The 14,302-nt window shown below is 34.5% G+C and overlaps 2 protein-coding genes across 2 annotated transcripts in view; both read right to left on the bottom strand.

Annotated features, from left to right (window-relative positions):
- The window catches only part of LOC113070591 (semaphorin-3D-like), a 49,872-nt gene extending 46,867 nt beyond the window's left edge, over positions 1 to 3,005 (bottom strand). Inside the window, exon 1 of the mRNA XM_026243994.1 lies at positions 2,706 to 3,005. The gene's annotated coding sequence lies outside the window, so the exon portion shown is untranslated. The remainder of the gene's footprint in view (positions 1 to 2,705) is intronic.
- Positions 3,006 to 7,528: 4,523 nt separating this feature from the next.
- On the bottom strand, positions 7,529 to 13,066 carry LOC113070590 (protein SSUH2 homolog). Its single transcript, XM_026243993.1, has 13 exons — positions 12,822 to 13,066; positions 12,464 to 12,510; positions 12,130 to 12,207; positions 11,963 to 12,032; positions 10,519 to 10,648; positions 10,379 to 10,439; positions 10,175 to 10,293; positions 10,015 to 10,077; positions 9,848 to 9,927; positions 9,566 to 9,658; positions 9,368 to 9,473; positions 8,663 to 8,770; positions 7,529 to 8,201 (listed from the first exon to the last, which is right to left on the bottom strand). The coding sequence occupies exons 1-13, from the start codon at positions 12,842 to 12,844 to the stop codon at positions 8,058 to 8,060; spliced, it is 1,122 nt and encodes a 373-aa protein (XP_026099778.1). The 5' UTR covers positions 12,845 to 13,066; the 3' UTR covers positions 7,529 to 8,057.
- Positions 13,067 to 14,302: the final 1,236 nt, after the last annotated feature.

Genomic DNA, 14,302 nt, shown 5'->3' with positions numbered 1-14,302 from the left:
CACACCAAACCAAAATCCTCAGACACTTTGATTCCTCTACAGTTTTTGCCGAGTGAAACCACAGAGTAATCAAAAACCCACAGAACTCTGGGAACAAGATCAGAAAACCAACCGCAAACCCTCAATCATCAATGCATTGCTTCCTATGAACATTAAACATATAAATAGAGCATTAAAAGAACATTTAAGGTTGAACAGAAGCTATACACATCTTTTTGATTTAGTAGTGGTAATAATAAAAATTATTCTATATTTGATTACAATTACAAAAATCACACTCCATTTGTGAACAATATTTGTTGTTAAATTGAAAATTATATAAAAAAAAATAATAACATAAATGCTATCTTTATTTTAATAAAATATGTAGTCAATCTGTAGAAACAAAAGAAAAACATATATTATTAAATTATAAAATCATTATAAATAAAATAGTTTAATAACGGCACTCAATTTATTAAAACAAAATTGTAAGTTAAAATAAAAATAATTATAAAAATATTTTTACAAATATTTTTAAATATAAATAGTTTACAGGGATAATTCAATACAATAAATGATTACAATAAAAAATCTAAAAACTTATTGTTAGCTGAAACTAAATTATTTATTTAAAAGAAAAATAATACACTTTTTATATGATAAATAATGGCACTCCATTTGTAAAAACAACTAATTAATACAATCTAAAAGTAATTAAGAAAATATTTAAATAAAACAACTACGCACAATTTGTAAATACATACTATTAGTTCAACTGGGGAAAAAATATCTATTTACTTTTTTTTTTTTTATTAAACATTTGCATTCAATTTCTATTTATTTTTTATGTTTATTTATTTTTATTATTATTATTATTATTATTAAACATTTGCATTCAATTTGTATTTATATTTTTATGTTTATTTATTTATTATTATTATTTATTTATTTTTACATTTGCATTCAATTTGTAAAAACTGTACGTAGTTAATTTCTAAAACTCCAAAAACATAATTAAAACAATACAATCAAATAAATAGGTTGAAAAAAAAAAAGGTTAGTTATGCATTTTTAATGGCCATGGGTTCCTTGGAGTAGATAGTGAAAGGCCCCTCTGGAGCCCCTCTCTGATCAGGACCCCTGGAATCATCCTAACCTTCGCTGATGAAGACTGAGCGGTTGAAGCTACACTTTTGACTGGTAAATCAAAGCACATCTCAGGGCAGCGTAACTTTATTTAATCCTGTAGGACTGTATGACTGCTCACATGAAACAGAGCTATTGTTTCCAGCAGAACAAAGCTCAGTCCAGATGAAACAACAACAGCCGTGCTGGCCAGCACAGATAAGGCCCTCACAGACGCCGCCTGGCTTTCCTCATGCGGCTTCTACGTGAGGACTCCTCCCAAAAGCAGATCACAGTCAATCTGTCAGCTTCTCCGCTCGCTTTCAAGTGCTCCGAGTGGGTGTGAAACCTAAACCTCCCTGACAAGAACTTACAGCCATATCACAACACATCCTGATAATGCCATCCATCAGTCTTCACATCAAAGCCAGTCTGAGACAGGGTCCGTCAACTTCACAAAACCTGAATATGTTTGATACATTTGCATCCTACAGTATCTTGGTCTTATAAGACCTCTCTGGAATACTTGATTCTGATTGGTCACCTCTCTCTATTTGTCATATAATAAATATAATAAATGAAATTGGTTTTAATTCAAATAAATTAGATACATTTACTAAAATAATTGTTAAATTAAAAACTATTTCTAAAAACATTTATATTTTAATACATGTACTTTTATACGTTTTTAAAAACTCAAATATATTGTTAATTTTAGAAACATTATTAATAAAATTGTTTTACCTAATGAATTGCACATAATAAAAAAAACATAAATATAAAAACAAAACAATATCTAAAAACAATAATATATATCATTGTAATATAAGAAGTCATGGCATATCTCAAATATATTATTTATTTATTATTTTATTTATTATTGTTTATTTATTATTTATTTTTTATAATACATTTATTCTTTATTTTAATAAATAAATAATAAAAAATATTATTTATTTATTTGAAAATATAAATGTGTGTATCTAAAATCCTACTAATTTCAATAAATATTCTGGATCAAATTAACCCAAGTGACTTGAAATCATTTTAGATTATATTTCTATGCATGTGAAGGACGGACACAAACAACACAATATGAACCCCAGCAAACAGGAAGAGGAAAGAATCAGGAGGACAATGACCATCAGTGACGTCCAAACATTTAAACAAATGCACTGTACGTCCTGTGTCCTGTCCACAAGACTGAGCTTGTGTAAGACTATACTGTAATATTACTACATCAAAAAGACACAGACTCAGACTAAACTGTCTGAAAGTGTGAAATGATTAAACCTCAGGCTCACTTAAATACAACAAGTAACAAGATGATACTTCAAGGTTTTTTTTCTCTCTCTCTCTCTCTCTCTCTTTCTCAGCTTTATGACTTTAAACCAATGTTAAAATAAAGTCTTCTGTTAACAGTTTTTCAGTTTAATTGTAAGGCTATTTCAATTAGGGGTCACATAAACACCCAGATAAAGAATAAATGCTGTGTATTTTCCTAAAAAATACCTTTTAAAACCGTTACACCTGTAAAAACCATGGTTATTAAAGGTTGACAGAATAACCACAAACAAACAACAATATAGAAACCCTACCGAGTGTAATGTCCTCGTCGTTTTCCTCGCTTCTGCCGGTTTTATCCCCGTTTCTGTCGCGCTGTCAGTGAAGTGAGTCAGTCGTGTGAAGATGCGCGCGCGTCGCGTGTGTTTTCCGCGCCTCCTTCACTATAAACAAACTCTCCGAGAGCCACTCCTCCACTGCCCAGACCCTGTCCCGTCCGTCCAGTCAGCAGGTGTGCTGCTTATACCTCCGGAGACAGCTCCTAAAACACCCGAGAGTCTCAGTCTGAGGGGGACACCGGGTGAAGAACACCGTCCTCTTCATAGCCCAGAGTTCAGCGCGCGACTGACATTATTTGACTATAATAGGGTCCAGTTATCGCATGTACTTTACATTCACAGGATTTCTGAGGTTTCTTGAAGGTCAGTTTAAGACTTTATTTTAGACCAAGTGAGCAAAATGTGAGGAATAAATGGAATAAACACGTCAGTTGAATTGACCATGGTTTTACTAGACATAAAACCAAAAAAAGATAATAAATATGGTTACTAAATAGCACACTGTATGTCTGTAAGATGTCTGTTGAAGATCTCTTGATCTGGAAAGCATCTGCTGTCTACAAACGTCTGACAGAAGTCTTAAAGACATCTAATAGACGTCTATTTGACATCTAAAAGGAAACATCTTATTGACGATAAGCAAACCCTAAAAAAATACGTCTTGCAGATGTTAATGCAGATTCAATTCAATTCAAGTTTATTTGTAAAACACTTTTTATGATACAAATTAGGTTTCTACAATATTTAATAGTAGCTTACTAGTGGTGACTGTCAGTTTATGTGCATAACAGGAATTTTCAGAAAAATGAACACAAGACGTATACAACCAGACGATAATCACTATTAACAGCAATTATTATGTGATTGCATAGTAAGTAGCAATATTTGTTCTGTTCAGATGTCAAATAGACGTCTCTGAGATGTACATATAGTTATACCACATTAACCATGGTTTTGCTACATTAACCATTCTTTGACCATGGTATTTGTAGTAAAACTGTGGTGATACAAATGGTAATCAATATGCCAAAAAATAAGTTTAGTCCACTTTTACTGTAATCATGGTTCAGAAACTCTTAGCCATAGGTCTGCATCAGTATTTGTTCTCTATAAATGTAGAGAGAGCACAATAGATGTACTATTAGCAACACTTGGTTTTAAAATCTTCACTAGTTTAAAATAATTTTACAAAAAGGCCTCAATATCTCTGCTTCCAACCACTAGAATATGAAAATGAAATTTATATTCTGATGTTCAGCATTAGTATTTATTTTTTTCTTTTGATAAATAAATACAATTTAATTGAAAACGGATAAAAATTAAGTTTATGGTTAAAACAAGAAAAATAAAATCTGCTAGGCTCAAAAAACCCAACTTAATTTGAAGGAAGAATAAAATAAAATAACACTAGAAGATAATAATTATTTGCAGTGCATGCAACATTTAATGTCTTTATGAATTTAAGACTTCCCTCTCTGATTTAAGATTTTTTTTGTGGAAGGAGAGAATATATATATATATATATATATATATATATATATATATATATATATATATATATATATATATACATTTTTTTTTTAATCTGTAAAATGCTATATTTTCCATTATTGCAATTGCAATTTTAGGAGTGTTGTAGCTTTATTAACTTTAGATTATAAAAGGGTCCTTCTCAAATCAGGGTCGGTATACAGCAGGTTCCCGCTGTGACAACTTACCCCATACACAGGGAGTTAGGGTTAATGTGAAATATGTTTTTTTTTTTTTTTTTTTTTCAGTTGCCAAAACATTAAGGTATCAACTGGGAAATGTAAAGTAATTTGCATAAGTTAATGGTATTTGGTGGTGTGAACTTGGTTTTCTCGCCCCAAAACCAAACTAGTATTTTCTACTGCGTAATATACATGAGAGGAACCAACACAATAGTTTGACGCTGTAAGAGAATAAGAAAATGTCAATGTAACAGAAAATAATAACTACAGAATATGTCATGTGTATCATCAGATTAATTTGCAAGCATACATTGCTAACATTTTAACCTATACAAGTGGAAAAGCTTTAAACATCATTCAACAGGCCTATATGTACTCTTGTTTTGAACATCTTAAGCGGTGCCTCCACCTGCTGCTCAAATGTGAATCTGCACAGTCACAATCTTCTCTATTCACATTTGGAAAGCCGTTTATTTGTTGATTTTACCCATAATTCCGCTGTGTATTTGGCAGCACAGACCTCTGGTTCAGTTTCTGCTCACTTGCTTCAGGATGCGACTCACAGGAATATTTTAGCAGGTGATTCTGAATTGCTCCTTTTGAGTATAATAAATAAAAAAATAAATAATTTATAAATGATAATAAATAATTTCCAGATAAACCTGTGAACAAGCAAAGCGAAGTAAAATTAGTAAAATAATTTATAGGCCAATTCAAATATCTGATTTATAATGATTTTATCAGGCACCCGGATGGGTATTATTACCACAAACACTTGGTGCTTCCTGTCAGACAGTGTTATGTTATATAAGACAACCACATAAAAACAAAGATGAACAGTCCAGATTATTGTGTAGACCAAAACAGGAACTAAAACTGGAACTGAGATCAGAAGAACTAGTAACAGACTGATGCAGCTGCCACAGACAGTGTTTCAGTACAGATTTCAGTACAGTAGCTTAACTCATACTTTCCATATAAAAAAAAAAAAACACTATTGTAATGGCATATGTACCTAGTAACTTTGAGCTGCATGAAATAGGTTTCTGTAACAGTTACATGTGAAGCAGCCTTTGTAACTCTTTCAATGACAAGAAACGAACCTGAAAGAAGGAGGTGAGGTATTTTATTGTTACATGAGCATGTTAAACAAATTATTGGTCATTTTAATCCTCAAAGGACCTTTTTCTCCCTCTTCTGTGACAGGTTGTAGACCGTCGATATTATTAATAGTGCTGCTAAAATCAGTGCATTAATTAATGCATGCAATTCATTTTTCCAATTTAACAACGTAAAAAATATTTAACGCAATTAATGCAGGGGCGGAGCTAGGGTTGGGTTACTCACTGCTGCTTCTGTCTGTTTTCTTGATAAAAATTGTTTATTCAGGCCCTGTCCACATTCATTTATTTTTTAATCCGCAGCTTTTTCTATGCGGTCTGGCTTTCTATGCTCCACGCCGCGCCAGGTTTCATTTGTAAGAATGCTGTTAATAGACTTCAGTTCAGCATTCAACACAATCATCCCTCAAACAGCTCATTCACAAACTGGTTTAGCTGTGGCTCAACACTTCGTTGTGCAACTGGCTGTTGGACTTTCTGACTGGAAGACCTCAGGCAGTACGGGTCGGCAGCAACACATCCAGCACCATCACACCGAACACTGGGGTCCCCCAAGGATGTGTGCTGAGCCCCTTCCTCTTCACTTTGCTGACCCATGACTGCACACCGTCACACTGAGCAGCTGAGAAGATCATGGTGTCTCTCTCTCCTCCCTCCAGGCCATTTACGGAACCCGCCTCAATCTGTGTTATATTTTAGGGTTTCCCAAATTCAACATGAAGGGGGGTGGTCCACTGTAGAAAGAGGCATTTGAAAAGACTGCACTGTTCTCTGTCATTAGAGGTCACACAATATTTAACAGAGAGCTTCTCTCCTTTTTAACACACTGAATGGTCATACTTTTCTTTTGTATTTTAATCATTTTGTATTGTCTTAAGTTGGCCAAGTTTAAAAAAATGTAATTTTCTTAATAAAATCTGTATAATTCATTTGTTTGGATGGATGGACATTTCGTTGTCTATTAGACGTGTATATATGCAGTCGTTTAATAGTGTTCTAATTGGTGACTAGTCTATTCTTTGGCCATGATTTAGCCTTGTTTTAGCCTCCCATGACTGCTTTAAGAAAACCGTCATCTTCAATATTTTTACGATCTTCAGAATTTTTCACGCCTAAACACATGTAGCCTATGAAATAGCAATTTCTTTGCCAATAACTATCCTAGGCGAGTTCTATGGTAGTGCTAAATGGAACGAAACGAAAGTAAGGGACTTTGGTTTTGCTAGAAACAGGATACTGTTGAAACATATTTTCCAAGTGCTTCAGTGTTTGAAGCCCGAGGGGTTTCTAATTTCAGTGTGTTTTGCAGCACAGATCAATATCCATCACTTGATTTTTCTGAGTGGCCAAGCTTCGAATCAACCCCAAGCCACAGTTTTGTTCAGTTCTGCAAGCTCGAGAGTCTCTCATCATAATAAAGAAAGTGCATGGTCATTTGATTGTAAATACCGTGCAATTTCATTGATAAAATCATTACGTTATCATTTAGTTCACACTTAAGTATATTATTTCAATAATGAATACCAGTGTTGGGTAAAGTTACTTTTAAAAGTAATGCATCACAATAATGTGTTACTCCCTAAAAAAGTAACTAATTACATTATTTTTTACTGGGAGCTTTTCCTCAGTTTTGAACTCTAAATTCTGGACCGTGATGTAATGTTCTGGCAGCCTGACTTAATGAAGCAGGCCTGATACAACTCACAGATTACAGAATCCTTAAAGGCACAGTGCACTCTAAAATAAACTTATGTAATACAGCTATGTTGCAAAACCGCTTTAACTGCTGAGGGACACAAAATGCAATGATGGACCGCGTCAGTCTTAATTTGCTCATATTATAGAAAAAGATAGAAAGAAAGAAAGAAAATTTCAATGAAAGTGGATTGAAACTCATGCTGCCATTTTTGCTAATATCTCAATTTGTGTATTGCGAAAAAAAAAAAAACCCAGCTCTGGAACGATATGAGATCGAGTATAGAGTTTTCTAGGTAATTTATTAGTTCAGGACAGTATAGAATTAGTCATAGTGTAGCAATGCATATACAAATTACTGTATAACATAAAACCAAGCAAAAATGTGTGTAATGTATTGCAATTTTTTTCATAATTATCTCTGTGTTACAACTGAGCAGACATGGTGATTTTTGTATTAAAAAAAAGAAAGAAAAAAAAGAAAAACAATATACCTTAACATAATATTTTATCCAAAATACAAGGAAAATAAAAAGAAAAGATTCTTTTTTTATTGCTTCCACCACAGAATAACTTTTTTCTTACAAGCATGAGTTTATAGCTCACAATTTTGACACTTTTTATCAGAATTGCAAGTTTATTTCTCGCAACTGCAAGTTTACATTTGAAAGCCGAGAAAAGTCAGGATAGCGAGTGTTTTATCTTGCAATTCCGACTTTCTCACAATTCTACAAGGAAAAAAGACAGAAGTGAGACATGAGCTATAAAAATATAAACTGCGAAAAAAAAAAAAAATCCCCCTAAATGATGGAGCAACAGCAGCATTTGACAGGATAGTCTTTGGTGTAGACTTTGTGTTCGGTTCCATACACAAAATAAATGTGGGTTTTCTCTTTCCAGACATAATGCACTCGCGTGATGGGAATGAGCTCAATGGTCTGCCTCTGGAAAATAAAGTTAAAACATGCATTTGATATAACGTTACTCTTCACATAAAGCATTTCTTACTGTTTCACTATTAACACTTTCAGAGAAATATGAATAACTACTGTAAGTAACTACTTCAAAAAGTTTCTCAGGAATGTATAGCGAATTTTATGTGCCATTTTTGTTAGTTTGTTAATATATATAAAGTTGTTAAGAAAAGAGCAGTGAGTGGTTTTCTCTATTCTTTGTCATCATTCGTGTCTTGTTCGTATGAATATATGGGAATATTCAGACTGCTTTGGGTCAATCACAAGCTCTAATCAGGTTTCTTTAAGGATCCATGGGACTGAGACGACAGGAGGCAGTCGTTTCATTCATCTCAGAAGAGTGGGAGGAGGAGATGTGGTCTTAAAGAGACAAGCGCAGGTTTGTGGTGTTCCCTCAGAAGTGTTTGAGTCTTTTCTAACAGATGAATTACCTGTTGCAGAATACGGCACGTGGTTGAGAACTGAGCCTGATGTTCCCTCACGCCACTTTCAGACTCGGCGTTCACAGAGCTGTCCGGAAAACTGACAACTGGATAAACCTGCAGCGAAGAGTCAAAACTTCACAGTCACAGCCAAACAATCAAAGTCATGTTGTGAAATGCTCATTGCATTTTTTTACACTTTTTAATCCTTTTCTATTTTTTTCTCTAAACCCGCTGAGTTCCAGTCATTCTGACCCAGAGAGGATTTGCTTTTTCCTGAAAATGCTAGTTAAAACCCGCTGACTTTGCTCACACAGGTTACAACAATTTCCAAAATACGTACTTTTGTTTTATTTGTTTGGTGTTCTTGATTTAAAAAATGATCGGCCTCTGAAAAAATTGCTTATACTTTTCTTGTTATGGTATATTATTACCAAATATTGAATTAATAACTTGTTTTCTTTCAATAAGAAGAGATTTTATGTTTGTTTTTGTTTGAAATTTGTTTAAAATTCGACTTTATCTCTTTCTCTGGCTACACTCTCACACACTGGCCTCCATGATTGAAATCCATGGATATAGACATGCACTGAAATAATCAGAGAGGCCAAGATTGTGTGTCAACAAACCAGGCTTCAATGCATGTCCTTTAAGGACTGTGTTTGAGTTCAGCATGTCTTCATAGCTCTTAAACAACATGATATGTTTGCTCACCATTGGAGCCATATCAGTAAGAAGTTTCTCTCCACTTATTCGATCAAGAAGCTCAACCGGGAATCCCGAGCCCTTGTCGATCACCGCCACATAAACGTTGTTCTTCCTAAGAAGATAGAAAGAGTGGAGAAATAAACATTAGTTTGTTTGTACACAGTGCACTTGTTGGGAAATGGGTGTTAGCCAGGGTCTGCTCACCATGTGATTTTAAGTTTGATAAAGCAGAGGAGCTTTCCCTGCCCTTTACAAGTTTCGCAAGTGGTTGAACCAACTCCTCCACAGGAATGACACCTGGAATGGTTTCGACCCATAAAAAACCCAGCAAACCCCCCATCAAAATGGTATGGTGTTAAAATAAGTTATTAACAAATAAATTAAGCATTCATTAAATGTAAATCAAGCTTTACAGACTTTTCTATATTTAAAAAAAGTTATTAAATGAAGTAATGTATGAATAATTTCAAAGGGTTGACTTCATGCCTTGTCATGCCTGAGCCCTGACACGGACTGCAGCGACTGGAGCCGGTTCTCCCCAGGCCACCGCAGTACGGACATTGAGTCTGTAACAATACAATCATTACAATGAAACAACAGACAGAACATACAGAAGGAAGTACTAAAGATGATATGCGTGTGGTACTACTAACCCTGCCTGAGTTCACACATCTCCTGCAAGCAGATCTACCCAGATTCAGGCAGGAATGACAGCCCTGCGTTTTGAATTCAACAACAACAAAATGAATCAAGATGAATGATCTTGGAAAGATCCAGTGAACTTGGTGAATGGAAGGCCGGAGGATGTTTTACTTTGATGGTGGACGTGTGAGGAACGCGGACGGCTTTCTCGCAGTCTTGGAAGAGGGAAGGAATGGGCACCGGGATGCTCCACGGAGCAGGAGCCACTCCGAAACCATCCACCACCTGACCTGATAAATGAAGGGACATACATATTTAAACAAGCGATTTAACTTCATTTTAGGATTATAGATGGTTAAGAATGACTTTAGTCACCATTGTATGGTTCACTGTCCCATTCTGTTGTTCTGGACTCGGTAAAAGTCTCCAACCGGTACTATTAGGAGAAACAGGGATCCAAGTTATATGGCCGCTGTATACAGCTGGATGTGCTGGATGTGAATGCTGCTGCTCACCCGGTATGTGTTGAGCGACTGCAGGTCTGTGAACACCATCTCTTTGGCTGGTTTCGAGCTGTAACAGCATTTGCTGCTGGCGTATTTTATGAAGGCCTCCTGAGCGAGTTCTTCAGTGATGGCAGGAATGCTGAGGACGTTTACAACATACTCATGAATGAAACTGCATGCATGAATGAATGAATGAACCACTGTAGCAAATTAAATTTAGTATGTTTAAAGAACAGTATCATAACTTAAAAAATAAGCATTATTTTATTTCAATGAGTTGCCAAATAAACATGTCTTATTTTTGTTTAGTTTAAGCTGAAGTACTAAACTCTCAAAAATAAAACTTATATAAAAAAATACTAAAAAATTAATAAAGCATAAACATGGAAATATATATATATATATATATATATATATATATATATATATATATATATATATATATATATATATATATATATATATATATATAAAATTAAAAACTATGATAACATCAATGATACTAAAATAACACGGATGTGTATACGGCACAAAAAAAATTGCATACGAAAAAAGATAATGTAATAATTTAGTACATTTATTTATTTCTGCAGCCTATTTATTTTGTATTTATTTATTGATTTCTTCTTTTTTTTCTTCTTAATTTTTTATTTATTATTATGAATTTATTATAATAATATAATACTATTATTTATTTATCTATTTACATTTATGCATTTGGCAAACGCTTTTATCCAAAGCGACTTACAGTGCATTCAAGCTATAATCCGTTTTACAGTACTTCTTTTTTATTTTATTTTTTTACCAGTACGTGTGTTCCCTGGCAATTGAACCCATGACCTTTTGTGCTGCTAACGTGCTGCTAAAAACTATGTTAATTATTGGTTCAATGTTTATTTCCTATGAGTCTAGTGTACAATTACTCAGAAATAGGGTGGAGTTGAAAGTGAAAGTCGTGACATTTGCCATGTATGGTAACCCACACTCTGCATTTTAAATGCTCTGCATTTAACCCATCCAAGTGTACACACACAGTAGTGAGAAGCGTACACATTAGGCCACAGCTGCCCCCAACACTAGTTAAACACTATGTTGATTATTGTTTCAATGTTTATTTCCTATGAGTCTAGTGTACAATGACTCAGAAACAGGGTGATGTTGATTAAATAAATCCAGATCATGACAAGAAAACCAGTTAGGCAAAGCAGAAAATAAATAAATAAATAATACAAAACTAGACAAATTATAGGGATTATTATAGGTTATTCATCAGGAAAAATTTGTCAAATTTCTTTCTATTTTCCACTTAATGAAGTATTTTAGTCTTAATATAACCAGGAAAGAAAGCAAGGAACATGTACTAGGTTTATAACTGATGCTCAGTCTATGTAATTTACCGCTGAGATGGTTTTAGATGAGCTGTTTTATTGATTATAAGTGCTGGAGGTCTTACTCAAAGCGTCTCTCAGGAGCTCTGGATGGGGCTGGTGGTTGCGCCGATCCGAAATCTGATGGTGGAATAACTGTGGATGCAATATATATAAAAAAATACAATAAAATCACTATCACGTTCAATACTTTCCTCATTGTTTCAGCCGAAGCTACTGCAGCTCTTCTCACCGTTAGGCCCCAAACTCTCGTATCCAGGAACCACAGGCATCGAATCTGCAGGAGGAGCCGTCGCCCCATCCCTCGGATCTGAATAAAGTACATCACACATCTATTTCAACTCACTATCTCCTCTTTTATTTTTCAGCATGCTACGAGGACGCAGTAGAAAGGGACAGGAAACATGTTCCTCTAAAAAGTGCTGACTGGAGATGAGATGAACTATTTTAAAGTGCAGCCTCTTCTGTCTGAATATGCAAATATGTTACTTGTATAGACTTGAAAGTGAACTGCTAGAGGTTAAGTGATATTTGAGGTCATCTCTTGTTAATAATTGTATAATTACCTGCGTGAGATCCAGCAGGACACGATGGAGCAGCTTCATCCTGGTCACTAGGAAAACAAAACAGTGTTATTGTTATTACAGTCGACACCACAGCCTTCAGCCCTGAGAAAGTAAGAAAGAGACACTAAAATGAACACTTTTTGTCCATAAAAAGTCCTTATGTAGATACTGGAGGCTTAGTTCGTCATCTTTTATCGCGGTGTAGGCTACGAGGTTTAAAGTTATTACACGTTGTTGCGTTTGTGGTATTTATTGAAATAACTGGCGATTTCCAGCAACAACTTTAAAAAAAATCAGCATTGGTGTTGTTTTAAGGGGGGTTTCCCTTCATAATTTAGTTTATTTTTGCCAAACGTACCTCAGCAAATGCGTCCTGTCCATCCTTGCTAGCGAGTTGTGCACTTTCGTTTTGTGAGAAGTGACGGAAGACAGTAAAAAACAGCAACCTGAGAAGATCTCATGATATGAAACGAATTCAGAGATCACACCAGTACAGAAATATTCACGCCACTATCACATGCTGTAATATAATACATATTATTAAGTTGTGTAGGCTGTTTACTTAGTTTAATAATAATTTGCGAACTAAAACCTTTCGTGTGGAGAATGAGAAGATGTTTTGCATATAGCCGTGTTTCGCAGATAACTTTTGAATAATTAAAATTGAGGAATTTAAATGAGGAAGTCGCCTAGAGAAATAAAATATGACCATCTTTCATGTTTATGATGCCCTCTCATAGAGAACAAACAGCAGCTGTTCATTTCTTAGGCGACTATTAATTAATTAGCTTCAGTTTAACACAGATGTACTCAACGGTGTCACCCTAAAAGTTAGGGCTGCATTCAATGACCCTGTGTCTCTGACGAGCTTCAAAAGAACAAATACTAACTTTCTTAAATTAGCATGTGCAATGATGGACATTTAAAACAGCAGAACTCAGATGACCTTATTACTTTCTTAATCTAGTGAGATCTAATAATCTCAGATATCAGTGTTTGAGTGCATTGCATCATGGGATACAATGTTCTGTGCTCTGGTGCAGTAAAGTAAATAAAGGCCCATCCACGCCGAGAATGATTAATATAATGATAAATATTATGTTCCTGTGGCTCTGGCTCAAGTGGTAGAGCATTGAATTAGCAGCACAAGGTTGTGGGTTTGATTACCAGGGAGCACATGTTAGGTAAAAAATGTTAGCCTGAATGCACTGTAAGTCGCTGTAAGCGTCTGCTAAATGCATACATTTAATTAAATTTAAATATGAGAATTATAACTGTTACATTTTAATTATCATTCTAAAATCTGTTCCCCAAGGACGTCCACTTTCTGAATATTGTATTTCAAGTTGATACTGACCTACCATACAATAGAGATACAGTGTGCTTATAGTGTTTTCTTATCAAATAAACCAGTTGCTGTCATATTGTTTTACAGTAATGACAGTTTTCACTTAGATAGAATGTTTTATAAAAGCATGATCAATTTATTTTCATTACTATTATTAATAGTTCAGATATTTTGTCTCGATATTCAAGGACAAATAGAAAGGGGGACACTTGAGGGGCTGTCATTGTATGACAAGCATTTGTTGTCACTGTACTAACGCTATTCAAACCCCTTTATTAGAAGGGGGTGTTCACATATTTATGAGAATCATTGACAGCCAATCAGACTTCAACAGACTTTAAAGCGCCAGATGCACACTAGTGTGCACTGAGATGGAGTGTAATAAGCCTCTAGTTATCATCATCTTCATAGTTAGGAGCACTACTGAGAAATACTTTTATCATGTATTTATTTATTTTATGGACTAATCGGGTTATGTTAACAAGAGACTT

Source organism: Carassius auratus, unplaced genomic scaffold (genome assembly GCF_003368295.1).
Source record: "Carassius auratus strain Wakin unplaced genomic scaffold, ASM336829v1 scaf_tig00004584, whole genome shotgun sequence".
Taxonomy (NCBI): Eukaryota; Metazoa; Chordata; class Actinopteri; order Cypriniformes; family Cyprinidae; genus Carassius; species Carassius auratus.
This window is presented reverse-complemented; position numbering and strand designations above follow the sequence as displayed.

Bases quoted from the DNA above. Each gene is read 5' to 3' on its own strand.
- LOC113070590 (XM_026243993.1), bottom strand. From the start codon at position 12,844: ATGGACAGGACGCATTTGCTGAG. The intron at 10,440-10,518 runs GTGAGCAGCAGC...TTCTCCTAATAG, and splicing joins AGTCGCTCAACACATACCGG to TACCGGTTGGAGACTTTTAC. The intron at 9,474-9,565 runs GTGAGCAGACCC...CTATCTTCTTAG, and splicing joins ATCAAACTTAAAATCACATG to GAAGAACAACGTTTATGTGG.